The sequence below is a fragment of the Rattus norvegicus genome, chromosome 16, assembly GCF_036323735.1.
Source record: "Rattus norvegicus strain BN/NHsdMcwi chromosome 16, GRCr8, whole genome shotgun sequence".
In the NCBI taxonomy this organism is placed as follows: domain Eukaryota; kingdom Metazoa; phylum Chordata; class Mammalia; order Rodentia; family Muridae; genus Rattus; species Rattus norvegicus.
This window is the reverse complement of record NC_086034.1, coordinates 37,420,204-37,439,011: the sequence shown is the minus strand read 5'-3', so window position 1 is coordinate 37,439,011 and position 18,808 is coordinate 37,420,204. Positions and strand designations below refer to the sequence as shown.

At 44.7% G+C, this 18,808-nt stretch overlaps 1 protein-coding gene across 2 annotated transcripts in view; it reads right to left on the bottom strand.

Moving 5' to 3' along the window:
• Galntl6 (polypeptide N-acetylgalactosaminyltransferase-like 6) overlaps positions 1-18,808 on the bottom strand; it is a 1,251,036-nt gene that overhangs the window by 15,698 nt on the left and 1,216,530 nt on the right. For both annotated transcript variants that reach the window (XM_017600182.3, NM_001135756.1), the window contains 2 exons: positions 14,387-14,503; positions 4,537-4,686 (listed from right to left, as the gene is read on the bottom strand). In XM_017600182.3, the coding sequence (XP_017455671.1) occupies positions 4,537-4,686; positions 14,387-14,503 (267 nt within the window). The remainder of the gene's footprint in view (positions 1-4,536; positions 4,687-14,386; positions 14,504-18,808) is intronic.

Genomic DNA, 18,808 nt, shown 5'->3' with positions numbered 1-18,808 from the left:
TTCCCCTTTAGTCCTGGAACTTTCAATGTAGGCCGATCTTAAACTTACGGCAGTCCTAGCAGTCGGGGTGCACACCTTTCATCCCAGCACTTGGGAGACAGTAGCAGGCAGATCTGTGAGTTTGAGGCCAGCCTGGTCTATAGAGTGAGTTCCAGGAAAGCCAGGGCTACACAGAAAAACCCTTTCTTGAAAAACTGCAGCCAAAATAGCAAACAACAATTAAAAATAACCAAAAGCAAAACAACGGCCACAAAACCCACCAAAACCAACCAACCAACCAAAAAAAAAACTTTAATGACAATTCTGCTGCTTCTGCCTCCTCCTAGGATCATAGCTGTGTTCTGTCACCCCAGCTGGGCCGATGGAAAGTTTAGGGAGTGATGGGAGTGTTGGTGTTGTTTTCTATGTATTTGGTGAGATGGTGGAATCTTTAGTACACACACACACACACACACACACACACACACTCACACGAGTGTGTACGTGTACTTGTATTTATAAATTTTCGTTGTTTTTTTTTTTTTTTTGCAACCACCTCTCATGTAAATGGCTTGTGCTCAGAATTCTTGATTTAGATTACATATTCTGGGATTCTTAAATTAAGGTATATGCTGTGGGCCATCCAGTACAGTGTTTACATAAAAGGAGTTTGGGAGGCAGCTTTAAATTTGGCAAGGATAACAGCAGGTAATGTTACAGAGTAGCAGAGATTGCTTCGGTGACGTTTGGCATCTGCTTACACTTTGAGACTGTTAACAGTGAAAGAGGTCATTTGTCACCCACACAGATGGAGATTTGGTCATATAGCAGACTTCTGGCTACAGGCTCTACGTGGCTTACTAGTTAGTTATACCTGCTATAGTAGTAACAAATTGAAAATGATGGTGGAATAACCTTGTTCTTTCTTGTTTTGAGACAGGCTCTCACTTCGTAGCCCTCAATCACAGTGTGTAGTCTGGGGCACGCTGTTCAGGCCAGGGTGGCCTTGCACTGGTAGCAATCCTCCAGTCTCTGCCTCTTGCGTATTGGGATTATAGTTGTGTACAACCAGGCTGGCTAGATTATTTTAAGTATGACTGAGTCTAAGGCCTGACCATTATATTGTCCAGATTCTGAAGGGTTGGGACAAACATTGGGAGGTGAAACGAGCTTATCTTTTACTCAGTGAGAAACAGTGTGGCATTGTAAAACAAGGTTCAGTGTGGGAAGGGCAAGGAGATCCTTTTATGAGATGGCTTGCAGCCAGGGCAGGAGCTATAGCAATGACAGAGTGTGTGTGTGTGTGTGTGTGTGTGTGTGTGTGTGTGTGTATGTGTGTGTGTGTGTTTTGAAGACAGCGTTAGGGCAAAGGGAATAACAAGTTGTAACAACTGAGTAGATGTGGGGACTGAGGAGGAGAAATGAATTTCTTATTGAACAATAGCGTAAATACTTTTACTGAGGTTGGTGTTCTTGTAATAGGGGTCCCTCTGGTGGCAAAGGAGAACCAGGTAAGGGTTCCTCTCACACAGGACACCTGCTATTCTGGGACACAGTTGTACAACCATAGTTAAAATAGCATAAAATAGGAATGCCCTTCTCCTCTGGGGTTTTAAAAAGACACATCTAAGAATAGCTGAGAGCTAATTGTTGCTAATGGACTAGGAAGTGGTGCCTGACCACAAGGTTGACCTGTTTGAATGAGGGAGATACTTCCTTCTCCAAGAAATCTCCATGTAGCTGGAGAAGATTAGCTGTAGTCTGTTGAACTAAATCCAGCAAACACTGGGGATGTCTCCTGGGAGATATTGATCTTGTTTCTTAAGAGTCCAGCAGAGCAGTGAGTGAAGACTTTGAAGCTGGATTCATCTGAGTTTGAATGCCGCTTGGCCACAATTCTGCCGGCATCACCTTAGCACCTTCCTGTGTGCACTCTGCAGTAGCGCCTGTGTGGCTCCAGGGACTCGGCAGATGGGTGTGACTCACTTGCTTGAGGCTGCCTCTTCCTTAACAGCCAGAGTTGATACTTAGGAGCTCAGGAGATGGCCGTTTGGGCTGATTCATAAATATTCATAAACACCAAATTTAAAATATGATGACAAAAAGAGAGCACTCTGAAGCAGCCCCAGCCAATTAGTGAACTGGTAGACCACCCCATTTGCCCGAGGCCAAGGCGTGTGACTGAAATCCAAGGCAGTCTTCCAGAGAGCTCTCTGTTGGAATATTTTTCCTCTAGGTGTTGAGCAGCCCTCAAATTTTCCAAAAACAGGTGTGTTACATAGACCTGAGTCATCCACCAAGATGAGATATTTCAGAAACTTTCCATTTTAAGCATGTTCCTGAATGGGTCTAAATGCCTTGCTTGCCATATGAATACTCAGAGTGTAACCTCTTGCTGCCTTCGAGCTGAGAAGCTGGCCAGAGCACAGTCACAGCTAGGGGTTATCTTTTACCAATTTCTTCAGATACCGGAAAGGTGTGCAGTGTTAACACCCATATGAGTTACCGTTTGAAATCTCTGCAACCAGGGGTTTCTTCCCCAGGAACTCTGTGTGCACATGCCTTGGTTGGTCTTACCCTCCTGTAAGCTTTTGTAAGCACCTCAATGAAAACAACTGCATTTCGGAGGCTTAAGTGCATATTATTGAGTGGTCTATCTCTCAGTCTCTAAATGTCCTATGATGAGAAATGTTCTGTTCATTAGAAACTGCCAGTGTGTGAGGCAGACCGGGTGTTTTATTGATGTGTACAGAAAATATCATCTGAAAGGTCAGAAAATAACTGTTGGAGAATAAAAGCCTACCCTACTCCACTCCACATAGACAGCATTGTATCGACAGTTTGAGACTAATCTCTCTCTCTCTCACACACACACACACACACACACACACACACACACACACACACACACACACACACGAATGATATAGGTTTTCACATGTACCAACTCCCTTCCCTTGTGTGTGTGTGAGATTATCTGCTCATTAGCTCTTTGCGTTTAAATTGCTTTGTAGGCTGGAGCAGCTGGTATTCTGTGCTTTTTCTGGAGATCTCACAAAACTCTTCTGGATCCCAGGGAGGTGTGGATGTGTGAGGTAAACGGTACCACTGCGTCTGCCGTGAATGGGACTGTTCTATGGCGCCCACCTCGAGAGGTAGAAACTAGAGTTTTCATAAATGAGGAAACACATTCATAGCTACTGTGTACCCTCACCTCTTCCCTCCACTTTCTGCGTCAGGGTCTGGAATTTGCCAGAGAATGATACCCCAGACTCATACAGTACGCAAAAGCAAAGAGCATTGATTTAGCTGAGTGGAGACCCCTGGTGGACTCACAGGCCCAGCTTTTATTGTCGTTTAGGGAGTTCCAGGGAGGATGTGTGCCCTTTTACCTTGATTGGTCAGCTCTATCTCTAGGGGGTCACTTATTCACGCCAGCTTCCTATTCTTACTTCAGGCCAGATGGCAAGGTGTCCACGGATTGGCTGTCTGAGGCAGTGGAAGGCTGACCACAGGTTCCAGGATCTGCATTCTCATTTCTGGGAAACAGAAACTTAGGCCTAGTCTCCCAAACTGCCAGTTTACAACCTGTCATGGAGTCAGCCTGGCTCTGGCTAACTCAGTCCTCTCATCTGTGATGTGGGGTCACAATGGCTGGCTCCTATCACAGGAGAGCCACACTTCTGGTTCAAGCACTAGGTCCATTTTTCTGATAGCCTGAATAAGTCTGGATCGTGCCAGAGCTCAGAACAGTACACACAAGTCATCAGCTCCCTGGCTGGGTTAACCTGCCTGTCTTATGGGTCTGAAGGGCTGCAAGAATGAAAATTCTTAAAAATAATATAATTGCTCAATTAACTCAATATGCAAGAGTCTAGTTTGTATTTGTTCTAAAATTATTTTCTATCATTAAGTATATTTGTTTTAAAACTATTTTTATCATTAAGTATTCACTTCTAATTTATTTTAGGTTTCCCATACAAGTTTTCCTTTGATATATTAGGGAAGACTTTTTGACCAAATTTCATACGGGTCACTTTTTGTCCAAATGTTACAATTATGTCTACCTGAATATACATGCATATGTGTGTATGTATGTATGTATGTATGTATGTATGTATGTATGTATGTATGTATTAATGCAATTGCTTTAACCAGAGGGCTGCCAAGCAAAAATCCGGAGTATACATTAAATGAATATATGTATTACTCTACGCGTGGTGTGAGTTAGGGGTTTTAAGAATTATGCATAAGAACATTTGCTTATTTCTATGTGGCCCCAAGTTGGTTGAGCTGAAGTCTTGACTAATTGGTTCCCCGTGATATGAGTTCCTAGAGTAATTTTTCAATTATCCCTACTTGGGAAGAGGCACACGTGACAAATGGAGGTAAAAGCACACTCTCCCTGCTCCATCTTTCCCTGTCACAGTGGCCTCTGTCACACGTGTGAGCTGAGTGTGTACGTCTGTCCAGGCGACACTGGATCAAGCAAGCACGGTTTTAACAGTCAGTCTGAAATCCCGACAGTTTGGGAATGAACACAGGGCCAACGCTTACCTCCCGGTATCCCCAGAGCTGGTTGCCTTTCATGCCGTGACAGTCGTAGAGGGTGACAGGGCTGCTGTGTGAGATGGCATCCAAGCAGAATTTTCGGGTGTGCAGAGGCTCACCAGGTCGAATATCTTCTCTCCACCCGAAAGTAAAGAGCTAGCAAAACAACAGTAGCATGAAAGCTGCAGTCAGTTCATTCTGGGGGAAGGTTCCTGAGCGCGGGGAGAGACGCCTTAGCGATGTGATTATGAGGAAGAAGGAGATCTCAGCATAATGGAGGTACTGAAAGGGCAGGCTTCAAAGTGCTGTGACTGCACCTGAGCCCAGACTGGCAAAAATGCAAATGAGAAGTTTTCTGTTAGGAGCCAGTAGGGAAGGAAAGAAGGAGGGGTGGGAGGGAGGGAGAAAGAAAGATGCTTGGAAGGTGGAGGAAGAGGAGAGAGAAGGATGAAATGAGACCTGAACAGAGGAGGGAGGGTCAGCAGGAGGAGGGAGGGGGAGAAGACAAGCCTTTAATAAAACTCTTAGCATTTGTCATGTAGATAAAATGTTCCCGGATCAAGGACCACAGCGTTAGCCTAATGAGCAGATTAACTGCCAAAGGACAAGGCTTAAAGTTGAGCTCGATTGATGCTCGCACCTTGAAAAATCCAATTTAAAGCAAAGCCAGGCTCAATGAAGTAAAGGATAGGCAAATTAATTTTCCTAGGTAGGTAAGAACAATTCCGTGGGATGATAGAGATGGTACAGGTTAGATAATAATGCCCAATAAATACGTTTCACACTTACAGTTCCCTGACCTTCAACCTCTCACAGAAGTTCCATGGAATATAGATTCTACGATTCCAGTTAGTACTTCATTGTGCCGTCCACTGTTTCCGATCCAGACCTGTGTTAGCCGTCTTACCCCATTACATTACAAGGGCTACTTAGGGTGTCCTAAATCAACCTTACGATGTGTTAAATGAAAAAACAGCATTCCCATTGAGAAAGAACATTTTCTTGAGTTCCTTGGACCGAGCCTCATTTGTAGGGTACACCAGAAAAAGTCCTTAATTAAAAGGGAAGACAGACTGGATGGAGATGCCTTGGGATTTCTTCCAGTTCTGGTTCAGTAGGTTATGTAATTCTCAGAGGAGGACTCTAGGAGGCAGACAGCTGTCAGGGACAATGCCTTATTGGCAGAAAGCAAGCACTGTGCAGAGCTGTATGCAGTCAACACACTCACCACTGACCTGGTCCTCCGCAGACTTGGGCTGTCAGAGCCTACCTGGAGAATCTGGGGCAATTCTAGAGATGGCTAAGGGAGAACAGTTAGGTGGCGGGAATCTGGAAACAGTTGGAGGGACTAGGTTAAGTGGTCTGAATTATGAAAAGGGATGCTTTAAATTGAACACATGCAAGACTCTCTGAGTAAAGGTTCATCTGTGGGCAGTGCTACTGAAAGTCAGGACTAGAGACCAGCTCAGATGAAGGACAAGGGCTGTTAGGTCAGGCCTATCTATCTATCTATCTATCTATCTATCTATCTATCTATCTATCTATCTATCTATCTATCTATCTATCTAATCTGTTTATTTAATTTGTTTATTTATTATGTGCATTGGTGTTTTGCCTGCATGCATGTCTGTATGAGGATCTCAGATCCCTGAGGAATGCTAGGAATTGAACCCTGGTCCTCTGGAAGAGCAGCCTGTGTTCTGTACCACAGAGCCATCTCTCCAGACCAGGTTAGGCATTTGTGATGGGGTCATGAACAGGAGTTGTGTAATCTCTTTTTTCTGGAGGTTTTTTTTTTTGTTGTTGTTGTAATTTTTGTTTTTTAACATGCTGTGGACTGAGGGGTTTGCAAGTTCCCTTAGATCCTTCACACAGGAGAAGCATCTATTTGAGCTGTTCCTGACCTTGACCTCTCTTCTAATCAGAATGTGCTATATCTATGGCTTTTGAAAGACTGGACTCCTTTCTTGTAACCAACTAGTCTGTTCCCTTTCCTCAACATGGGTGTTGCCCTTTTTCTGTCCTGGTGGCCTTAAGTTCTCCAAGACCAGTTTTCACTAATATGCTCAAATCCCAGTGACCATGTCGTATTTAGCCGCTGGCAGGATTTCCCAAGGGCACGTCTCCTAGATGATTCAAATGCAATGTATCAGACTGCACTCACTGGCTCTTCATTGCTTGGATAGCCTGTTCTCCTTTAATTTGTTTTAGTTGGTGGTAGTGTCGTCAATCTCAGCCACGGAGTCTTGAGTCTTTTGCCTCCTTTACCCTCATCTAACTACTTGTCAAGTCTTGCCACTGTCTCTAGTCTTTGGTGGAGCTGGAGGTCGAGCTCAGTACCTCTCACACGCTGCTGTACCGCCTATTGCCACTCTGGTTTCTTCAGCATTTCTGGAATTAGTTCCATCTTCCCCATTTTCACCTTGCGGTCAGCATCTCTTGTCTAGACTAGTGCGACAACCCGCTTCCTTTCCCTTGTTCCGGGTCCCGAACGCGCGCGCATGCGTGCTCACGATGGTTCAGCGGTCAGTTCAACAATATCTTGGATATTGTTCTTCAGGCCTTGAACACTTCTGTTTTAAAGACAAGGTGGCTTGCCTTGTCACGTAGCCTACGCTGGCAGCCAGTGAGCTCTAGGAAACCTTTTCTGCTGCTCACTTCCTCAGTGCTGGGGTTAAAAGTGTGTGTGCCAGGGGCTAGAGAGATGGCTCAGTGGTTAACAGCACTGACTGCTCTTCCAGAGGTCCAGAGTTCAATTCCCAACAACCACATGGTAGCTCACAACCATCTGCAATGGGATCCGATGCCCTCTTCTGGTGTGTCTGACAGCTACAGTGTACTCATATAATAAAATAAATAATTCTTAAACAAAACAAAACAAAACACCTCCACACAAAAACAAACAAACCAAAAAAGTGTGTGCTTCACCAAACTTGGCTTACAAAATGGACTCTGATTGCTTCTCGGCCTTTTTGCTAAGATCAAGTGTGAAATGGACTCTGGGTCTTTTGGCCGGTCCTTTTCTTGCAAGGAAAGCACAGTCTGTGAGCTGCGTCTCCAACCCTTGCTAGCCTTCCTGATCCTGTTGCCCACACTCTTGTCCCTCCCAGACTGCAGAGAGGTCTGTCTGGGGTGCCTGTCTAATTAGGTTGTCTGTCAGGCTGCAAGCCTACAGTGGTTTTACTGTTCAGTGTAGGGGTCCAGTCACCCTCACGGCCTCCATGTCTGGAGTGCCGCTGTGTCTTCCTCTTCTCTTTCTCAATCTATCATGACTGCCTACTGTGTATCCACATCCCTCACTAGATACTGAGTTCCTGAATGGGAGAGCATGTCCTTCCCAGCACCCAGAAAAGTTGATGGTAAGTGTAGGGGCTCGATAAAATCCAAGTTCAATGTGCATGATGAGTGCTGGGTACTGCCAAGAATTAGTTTGTCTTCTTTTTAAAACAAAAAACAAAAAACAAAAAACAAAAAACAAAAAACAAAAACAAAAAAATAAAAAACCAACCTGGATCCTACTGGCCTTCAACTCACAATGTAGCCCAGGCGGACCTTAAACTCCACAGCCTGCCTTAGCTTCCCAAGTGCTGAGATTGTACGCATGTGCTCTGCCTGGTTTGAATCCAGAAGTCTTGATTGATTTACCTGGTTCTCTTGTGTCTTTTTGCTCCGTGTGTGTTTTTAGGGGTTTGTGTATTTATTTGTCTGTCTGTTTTGAAGAAAAGATTTATTATGGCTCACGTTGGAGGAAAGACTCAGTTATTGTAGAGAAGGGCTGGAGTCTGTCAGGTGGCCACTCTGCAGTCAGAAAAGGAGCTTTAGCCGGGGAGGAAAGACCCTCCAGAATTTTGGGTGGTACCATTCTATGGGCTGGGGCCATAGACTATATAAAAAGGGGGAAAAGGGAAGAAAATAGCAAGGGTTCATCCCTTTCTGCTTCTTGACATCAGATACAGTGTGGCTAACCGCCTCACATTCAGTCAGCATGGCTACATGGCTACATGGCTACATGCTAATGCATGGGCTTCTCACCCAGTATTTCCCTCCTCAGCTAAGCCTCTCAGGAAAAGCCACTCCCCACAGCCTGAGATGTGTTTCCTAGGTGATTCCAAATGCAGTCGTGTTGAAATGAAAATTAATCATCAAAGAGGCCAACTAGACTTAAGATTTTTATCATGTACTCGTCTAACTTTAGGGGAGGAAAGGGTTCCTTTGGCTTAGAGTTTACTGTTCATCGTCGAGGGGGGAGGACGACAGGAACTGGGGGGTGGGAGATGAGTCTGTGAAGGAACAGGGCTCGCTGCCTTGCTTCTGGCTCATATGCTGCTGCATTTTTTTCTTTCTTTTCCTCATCTCTTTCTCCATTTCTTCTTCCCTATTCTCCTTAGTTCTTCCAGAGTTTCACATAATGTTTTTATCATATTCACCCCTCCTCCAACTCCTCCTAGATTCCCTTCTCCCTCCTGCTCCCTCAAATATTCTTCGACTGGAGAGAGTGGTTTACCAAGGACTGTACTCTTAGAGAAACTGTCTCTCCCCGTGGCAAGAGACTGTCGAGTGTGTACCCCGCTCCCCTCGTCTATGTCTTAGCTTCAATATACTCAGAAGCCTAAAGATGGAAGGGATTGTAAATCCCCACCTAGCACAGAGCTTCGCTGGACAGTTGTGACTCCTGCCTCAAATATCTAGGCTTTGTGCATTCCGTGCTCGCCTATTTTTCATGAAATGGATCAGTTAAGCCCCAAGAATATCTGAATGACAGCCGATTTGTTCTTAGGCTTCATCTATTGTCGTAATTATATCTGGGCGAACTTTTGCTTCCTGTTTCTAGGTTTGTTATTGTAGGGTAATGATCTTCCTTACATCTGTAGATCGATTGTTGGAAGGAAATTTTCATAAGGTATTCTCCACTTTTCTTGTTATTATTACCTGGTGATTGCAGTCCTGGGCCCCAGGCGATAAATCATCAAATTATACCAATTGCTTTCTTTTTCTGAACCTTCCAATAACATTTTTTCTCTCTTATGTCTTTGAAATGCTTCCGTTCGCCATTTATCTTAGCCAACGGTCATGTCAAACCAATCCCCTGTTAGACACATTTTCACCAAAGTTGAAATGAGCCTGAATTGTGAAACTTATTGTGTGTATTTTGGAACTTACTGTGACATTCACAGTCTGCCTCCCAGTCCTGGGTCATATTTTTACTAACCAGAAGTATCTAGGTTTTCTTGGGAGTATCTAGCTTTTCTTAACAAAAGAGCTTGATTTAAAAAAAACAAAAAACAAAAAACAAAACGCAAATTATTAGTTTAAAAGTAAATGGATGTCAATTTCTCCTTTTTCTTCGTTTGAGTGATACTTTAAAATACAGATTTTTGAATCATGACCCGTTGTTTTGCTTTTATATGCATGCGGTGGGTGTAACATTGTCCGGGTCTGTATTGTATTATATATTGTATTATACTATACAAATAAACTCTCTACCTTGGAGCTGCAAATACACTTATCTTAATCTGGCATCCTGAGGAGACAATTGAAAAACAGTTTATTCTCTCTGTGGGAAGTTATATTTTATTTCATTGTTATGTAGTTTGCAGGAATCCGAGTTACAACGGGTTTCTTCCTTCAGTCTGTACCCGTGAGAATGCGGGGGTCCTGACAGTGGGCTTGTTTATTCCCAAAGAAAGGCCACGTTCTTTCTCTGCATGTATTGACGTGCTCAGATTTCTGTTTGCCTATGTCTCCCTCCAGGCCTTGGAAAGAGGAAAAATCTGTCAGCTTCCTCAGCAGGATAGAAAGGTCTGCAAAGTTTCCTCCCTGCAAGAGCTTCCAGTGCCTGCTGCTGGGCCTGTGGAGAGAACAGCTAAACTAGGCCAGACAGAGCACGCCTCCTCTCTTCCGCCCCTCCCTGTCCTCAGAATGCGGACTGGAGGAGGTGCCTTCCAGATCTTACATTCTTATTTGAATCTATTTTTGTTTTTCTTTCTTGATCCCTAGAGGAAACTGGGAGCCAGCACACAATGCTAGAGCGATATCAAACAGCTCAGCAGATGACCCCGAAAGGATGAATCATATGCCTGCTTCCCGCACAGGAGCCGGATTAGTCCTAGTGTGCTGCAGAAGGTTTTCCTTAGAAAGGTATGCTTCAGCGGACCCCTCTTTGTTGCTTTGTAACAAGTTTGTTTACTCATTCATTTCGTCACTCTAACAGCTTTGGAATTAAAATGAATATCACATTTCCACGGTCCGATGTATTTCTCACCCAGGAACTTAAGTCTAATTGTAAAAGGGTGAATTAAAACTTACAAATCTTTAAGCACAGTGTCGAATAAGCCTTACGTTAATTACTGCAAAATGAGTTTGCCTGTACCAAGCCAGTATACAGTGACACACAGTTTCAAACAGGATTCAAGTCTCTTCTCCCCACAACTTCTAATCTCCTCCTAGCCCCATCTTTAGGCTCCCCGGGGACGAAATCTTTGGGAAGAGCTGTATTAACTACAGGGATTTCCCCTTCTCTCCTGCCTGTGTTGAGTTTTCTTCTTGTCTAGTGCTGCCCTCTGGTGACCATTTGTTAATTTACATGCTATAATCCCCCCCCCCCCCCGCAGTTTAGCCTAAGGAAAATAAACAACCAATACAAAAACAAAACAAACCAATAGTTTGTTCGTATTCGTTTTCAGCTGTCAAATAAAAAATTCAGGCCAGAGCACATCCCATTCTGGAAGTTTCCTGTTTAGAAAAACCTGGCTTAGGTATAAAGACACATATCCCCATAAGCCATCTGAGTTTGTTTCCTGTTTGGGCTGAAAAGAAGATAGGAACTTAGCCCAAGAAGGGACATTTTTTCTCATGACATCTCTCCTTAATTTTAGAGAATGTTCTTTCTAAGTGCTCCAAATTCTAGTCTTACTGATAGACTCTTGGGCGTTCTTGCTTGCTCTCAGGCTGGAGTCTGGGCTGCTTATTGGAAGTGCTGACCAACACTATTCCTCTGAAGCCTGGCAGCAGCCCAGCAACGATTATAGGAAGATTCAGAGGAAGAGGAAGCCATTGAGTTCACCACATCTGAGAGCCACAGAACCTTCTGGTAATTGTCCATACTTCAAGATATGCTGACGTGCACAAGAGCCGGAAGTTAATGATTATCCTGGGAATGGACCAACATGGCCATGTCACACCTGAGAGTGTGACATGTGTGTACATGCATGTGCATGTGTGCGTGTGCACCTGCGAGTGCAGGCACGTGTGTGGTGATGGAGGGAGAAGGACAGTGACTACACTGACTTACTGTAGGTGTCAATGTTACATCGCAGGCATCATTTCTCCTCAGAGAATACTGTACGGGAGGCGGGGGATTGTTGCCCCTATTTAATGATGAAGAACCTCTGACCTAGAAGAACTGAACAGTTTCACAGGCTGATGGGTTAAAGTGAAGTCCACGTTGGCCTGATTCTAAGGCCCTACATCCTTTAAAAAACATAGATGACCAGCAAGCACGTGGTGTTAGAGGGTGTCGATGTTATCTGATGAGATTAATCCATGACTGGGTTTTGAACTTGCTGTGTTCCCAGCATCCTAGTTCTCCAATTGTAATTCAGGATGGAGGAGGGGTGGGAAGAGAGTGTGGGGAGGAGAGAAGGGTACTTGAACAACCTCTTATGAACTTTAGTGGGTAGGATCATTGCTCGATAGTTTGTTTTGGTCAATATTCTTTTGTGTGGAATTTATACGTAAGGTACGGAATTTTTCCAAAACACAAGAATGTTTTTTTTTCTTTTTTTTCTTTTTCTTTTTCTTTTTTTTATTAACTTGAGTATTTCTTATATACATTTCGAGTGTTATTCCCTTTCCCGGTTTCCGGGCAAACATCCCCCTCCCCCCTCCCCTTCCTTATGGGTGTTCCCCTCCCAACCCTCCACCCATTGCCGCCCTCCCCCCATAGTCTAGTTCACTGGGGGTTCAGTCTTAGCAGGACCCAGGGCTTCCCCTTCCACTGGTGCTCTTACTAGGATATGCATTGCTACCTATGAGGTCAGAGTCCAGGGTCAGTCCATGTATAGTCTTGAGGTAGTGGCTTAGTCCCTGGAACACAAGAATGTTTTAATTGAACCTATTCTTGGTCAGTGTGCGATAGAGATGCGTGAGGGCTAGACCCGTGCAGTTATGCCAACAGGGACATACTTGCATATTTTTTGTTATTTTCTTAAGACAGTTGTTGTGGTCTGTTCTGAGAAACTCAAAACCCTGTCAGGGGATGATGCCCCAACTGTGGGTTTCTCCTTCTGCAAAGAGAAGAAAGATGGGAGAAGCCTTATCTGTACTTATCAGTTGTTTTTCTTTGTAACTATGACAACAGCTATTGATTCTTCCTGAGTCTGTGTGACACATCCTATAGCTTTCTAATTGAAATATTTCATTCTTCAGAAATGAAGAACCAAAGGGCCATGCAGCTCTGAACACTATCGTTTCTCCCTCACAGGCAATACGATTTAAGGAGAGACCCTTTTACAAAGACTTCAAAGTCCTAGATTGGATTCGAAATCACACTTTCCTTAAATAGAGCTGCACTGAAATGTCTTTCAATCAAAGCAATACATTGTCTGAAAACATCTTGTGGAGTCTATGTTGGGGTGCTGCCACCTCAGTTCTCGTTTACATGCATGATTAAAAACTGCTATTGCAACAGGAGGCCTTGCATTACTTTTAATGCACAGCCAGAGGGAAAACTAAGGTTAACGGAAGTCTCAAACACACAGTCTTTTTTTTTTTTTTTTTTTTTGGATGAGTTTCCTTGCCTTTCTAGGTTCATTGTCTTGAAAACTTCTATTTTGGGGAAGGTGGTAAGATTACATCACTTCCTTTATTAAAAAATTAGTTTTTTTTGAGTTAGTCTGCAAGGGGCTGGAGAGAGGGCCCAGTGGTCCAAGAGGTCTTCTTGAACAATCACGAGGACTGGTTAGGATCTCCAGAGTCATGCATAGGCCTGCGACTGTGACCCCAGCTCAGAGAAGGTGTGATAGGGACAGCAGAGCGCTAGAGACTGCTGGCTTCCGGCCTAGGAAGAAAATGCAAGCCATAGAATAAGGAAGACACTCAGAGGAATAGCTATTCAGTGTTAGGTGAGGAAATTCGAGGCCTTCTTCCGGTTTCTATGCATGTGTGTAGGTATGTGCATGCAACACATAAACACATGTACATATAGATAAATAAAGCCACAAAATAATGGGCTTCATTGTGGCATTTCTGAACATGCCTTGTCTTTATTTATCTGCACCCCAACTCCTTTGTCTCATGGTTTTAGCTCCTTATTACTGGGCACTGCTGTCCTTGACCATGTCATGTGCACACACACAAGTGTTGGGGTCAGAGGGCACTTAAGGTTAAGTATCATCCCTCAGCTTCTGTCTACCTCTCCCTTAGAGGGTCTTACTGGCCTGGAACTCACTATGTAGGCCCTGGGGGTTGGCTAGCGATCACTATTGTTCTGCCTGCCTCTGCTTCAGCAGACCTGGGATTCCAAGCACTGCCAACACACTCAGCCTTGGAAACATGGGTTCTAGAAGAGCAGACTCAAGTTCTGACGTGTGTGTGAGAAGCACTTTCCTGGCCGAGCTTTCACACAAACCCTTATAAGTTTTTACCTGTTACCCTGATTGATTATCATGATTCTTTTGACAAGAAACAGAAGCAGAGGCAGACAGTAACTCACTAACTATAGATCTGGTTGGTGACAAACCATGACTTCATCCAAGTTCCAAATGTACCACCCAGAAGCTTCTTCCCATTCTGTCCCTCCACGATATTCCCAGCCCCTCCCCGACACCTGCCTCTACTCCCATGAAGTCTGACTCACCTGTTCGTGAGACCATGTCCTTTCGGAACCATCCTTCACACAGATGTCCAGCCTCAGTTCGGTCCCCATGGCTCCATGCTTGCTATCCACACATAAGTTTGCTGCCACATTTCGAATCTGTATCAAGAGTACATCAAGCACGGGGCCGTGTCACTATTCCTGACAATCCTGGGATCTATAAAGGTCTTCCTTGGTCTGTCTTTTTGATGACAGGACTAGAAACACACCTTGAGTTTAGTTGTAGTTTGTTGAGAAAAATGGGGGCATGAAATATAACATTGTACGTAAAAAAAGAACATGATAGAGTCAAAAGACAAAATTACAGCTGGTTGCAGCAAAATTAGTTATTGTTTGTGCACCGGAGGAAGTGCCCTGACCTCTGAACTGAGAACTCTTTCTTGTTCAGTTAGTGCTTAACATGGAATTTGTTATTCTACTGCAGGCACCTCCATCACTCCTCTCCCAGCATGGAGCGAGTCCCAGGCAGTTGCTCCACGTGAAGCCGTAAGGGTCCTTCAGTACTGGGCAGTTACAATGACCTCAGGTTCCAGTTTGGGTGCATTGGCTGTTGTCACACGTTAGCATTTCTCCTGACTGTTTACTTAAAATACGAATTAGCTGTACTGGCCAAAGATTGTGTTCATGTTATGGACAAGGACAGGGACAGGGACTTTGAAGTTTCTTTTTGCCTACAGGGTCTGCTAATCCTCTGCTTCTGTCATCCCCATAGCATGTTGTAGGGCTGGACATTAGATACTGTTTATGGTGTGTGTGTGTGTGTGTGTGTGTGTGTGTGTGTGTGTATGTGTGTGTGTGTGTGTATGTGTATTTGTGTGTGTGTGTGTAACACAAGCCCTGCTATCTTAGCCCTTCATATTTGCCTGTAGTAGTCCTGAATTATTATCTCTTACTATGTTTAAAAAAAAAAGAATAGAATGTACCCAGCTGACAGCTTTGGCTCCAAGTCTTTTGCCTGGTAGGAGTCGATAAGTAGGAAGAATACCCAATCAGTCCCGTTCAGACTGGGACCGGGTCACAAAACAGAGCAAAGGTTGTGAGGATCCTGGGAACTGTGAAGGGAAGGAGGGACGCTGGGATGGAGGTAATGTAGTGAGGGTGGGGGAGTGGGGGAGTGGAGAGGTTGGGGGGTAAGGGGATGGGATGTTGGGGAAGGGGGGTGGGGTAGTTCACATTTCCTGTTTGCTGGGAGTAGAGGTAGGTTGAACGTCCCACAGGAGACAGAACTGCCACTCATTCCCTTATTCAGAGACAGTGGCAAGAGTTCTAGCGACTGCATCGGGTCTTTTTCTCTTTTTCTTCATAAGAGTGAACTTGATTGCTCACCAAAGTAGGACTGACAGATCATCACTTAAAAAAAAAATCTTAGTTTCAGTTTCCTTAAACAAGGACTAAGGGAAACAGTATTTTTGAATTTTGGAAGGAGGAAGGAAAGTCAAACAGGAAGAGTGGCAAGAGAGAAGAAAAGCCTTTTCTTTTCTTTCTTTCTTTTTTTTTTTTTTTATTAACTTGAGTATTTCTTATATACATTTCGAGTGTTATTCCCTTTCCGGGTTTCCGGGCAAACATCCCCCTCCCCCCTCCCCTTCCTTATGGGTGTTCCCCTCCCAACCCTCCCCCCATTGCCGCCCTCCCCCCACCAGTCTAGTTCACTGGGGGTTCAGTCTTAGCAGGACCCAGGGCTTCCCCTTCCATTGGTGCTCTTACTAGGATATTCATTGCTACCTATGAGGTCAGAGTCCAGGGTCAGTCCATGTATAGTAGAAAAGCCTTTTCTAAAAGCACTATTTTCACCAGGAATCCAGTATAGCTGTCCCCTGAGAGGCTCTGCTAGAGCTGGACCAGTATAGATGCGGACGCTCACAGCCAAACATCTGACCGAGCACAGGGGCCGATGGAGGAGCTAGGGAAAGGACTTAAGGAGCTGAAGGCGATTGCAACCCCAAAGGAAGACAACAGTATCAACTAACCAGACCCCCCAGAGCTCCCAGGGACTAAAACACCAACCAAAGAGTACACGGAGGTGGGGGGGTGGGGGAGTAGGGGGTAGAGAGGGGAAGGAACCCATGGCTCCAGCTGGATAAAGTAAAGGATTGCTTTATCGGGCATCAATGGGAGGGGAGCCCCTTGGTTCAGTGGAGGCTTGTTGACCCAGGCGGAGGAACGCTAGGGTGCTGAGGCAAGAGTGGGTGGGGGCGCATCCTAATAGAGGCAGGGGGAGAGGGAGGGGATAGGGGGCTTGTGCAGGGCAAACTGGGAAGGGGAGGATAATATTTGAAATGTAAATAAATAACCAATAAAAAATGAAAAAAAGAAAAAGCACACACTTGCTTCCTTTGTAAAACAGAAACACAGTTTCAATATTACTGGCGAGCACGCGTGCGTGCGTGCGTATGCGTGTGTGAGCATGCGCATTGTCTTGTTTTATTTCCAGTCTTCCCTAGAACTTTTGATCCTCTAGTTTTAGCCATCGATCCCCTAGCTTCAGCCATCTCTTCTATGTCCAGTGAGCTATTACCGTCCTGAGCCCTGCTCACTCTGCAAAACTCCGTCTCTATCTCCTCCTCGGGTCCAGCGAATCACTTCTCTGAAGCTGTCCGTCACCCGAATAACAGCCTAACAGCACTCTGGGAGGGTCTGTCTTCCCACCTCTAGGCCCTACTGTCTACGGCCGCATGGCCTTGTTAGAGCAGACTTCATTGGGTACGCTGACATCAACTGCATGGCGCTGCTCTTCTATCTAAGGCAATCTAGGAGCCCCAAACCGCATTTATAAGGGGGAAGCAGCTGTTTTTTATATTTATAGCCACTTGGACACAGAAGGAGAGGCTATCCTACTGGGTTGGCATTCAAGCTTGCCTGCCCTTAGGAAAGGAGAGAGTGTCCAAGCTAGGGATATGAGTGGTGTCTCTGCCAACCCAGCCCGTGGTTATGACCAACCCTCGCAGAGAGCCTCACTCTGTTTCCAAATGTTATGAACCCAAAAGGTCTCTGGCAGGGATAGGCAACACCATTTTCTAAACTCTTGAATTTTCTCAATTCTCCCTCAGATGGCAGCTGTGTAGACATCGGAATAAACTGCTTTTGCAGGCCCAATTTCAACTTTCAAAGGCATAATTGTCTACATCTGTGTAAATTCCAGCACAGAGTTGTGCCAGAGAGGAAATGCAGAGAGTTCAGTAGAGGACGAGGTTGACAGCTGGGACAAGACTAACACCTGTCCCCGTTCTCGCTTCTTACCCCTTTGTCTTTGTATCTGCATCTCTAGAAGCATGTGTGCAGAATCACCTCTTTTACTCACCAACACCGCTTCATCAAAATAAAAGGGCCAACAGAATTAAGACAGAATCAACGTTTAAAGGGTATAGGTGTATAATAGTATTTACAAATGGTTTTATTTCATCTTGTCTCTGAACTGTGTTTGAAAGAAAGGTAGTGCGTGCGCGCGCGCGCGCGCGCGCGCACACACACACACACACACACACACGCATGCACACACACACCTTCAAATCTAGGACGAGGACTACTGCAGGCTTCAATCCTCTGATGTCCAGCTTCAGGGCTTGGCACTGTTAAATTGCATCAAGGGATCTGGAGGAAGCCTAAGGAGGATTTGGAAGTGAAGTGGCTCTTGTCTAGGCAAGGGTAGAACAAGGATAAAAAAACAGGAAGAGGGCAATCGTGATGGATGACAGGATTGCAGAAGTATGATCCTTTCAGGAAAGGGTTAGGAAGAGGCAGAGAGTAAAGTCTTTTGTTAGAGATATAAAAAAATTAGGCTCAAGTTCAACTGACAATTATTCTCCCATCCAGGAAGCTTTTAGGGATCTCAGCTGGTGCAGCGGTTGCCTATCATGCACAATGCCCAGGTTCCAGTCTCCATATCAGGTATGGTGTGTGCACATCCTGTAATCCTAGCACTCCAGAGGTGGAGGCAGGCACACCTGCTGTAATGTCAGCATTTACGGATAGAGGTAGGAGGATCAGAAGGACAGGGTTTTCCTCAGCTACATTCTGATTGAGTTGGAGGAACATTGAGGAATACCTGAAATCTTGTCTCAAAAAACAGAACAAACTAAAACCAAAACGAGACATAAGAGAGATCTGTGCATGGTGGTGCATGTCTTTAATACTAGAATCAGAAGCAAATGGATTTCTTTGAACTTGGGGCCAGCCAGTGCTACACAGTGGGACTTTGTGGAGGAGAGGGAGGAGGAGGAAGAGGAAGAAGAAGATAAGAGAGGGGAGAAGTGAAGCAGAGAGGAGGAATGCAAAGTAAATATTCAAGTATTAAGGTGATTAATAGTTATAGAATTAGTCCCCCATTTTTACATATTATTTATTTATTTATTTATTTTTGCTTAGAGTATAAGTCAATCAATTGGATGCTAGGTAGACAGAAAT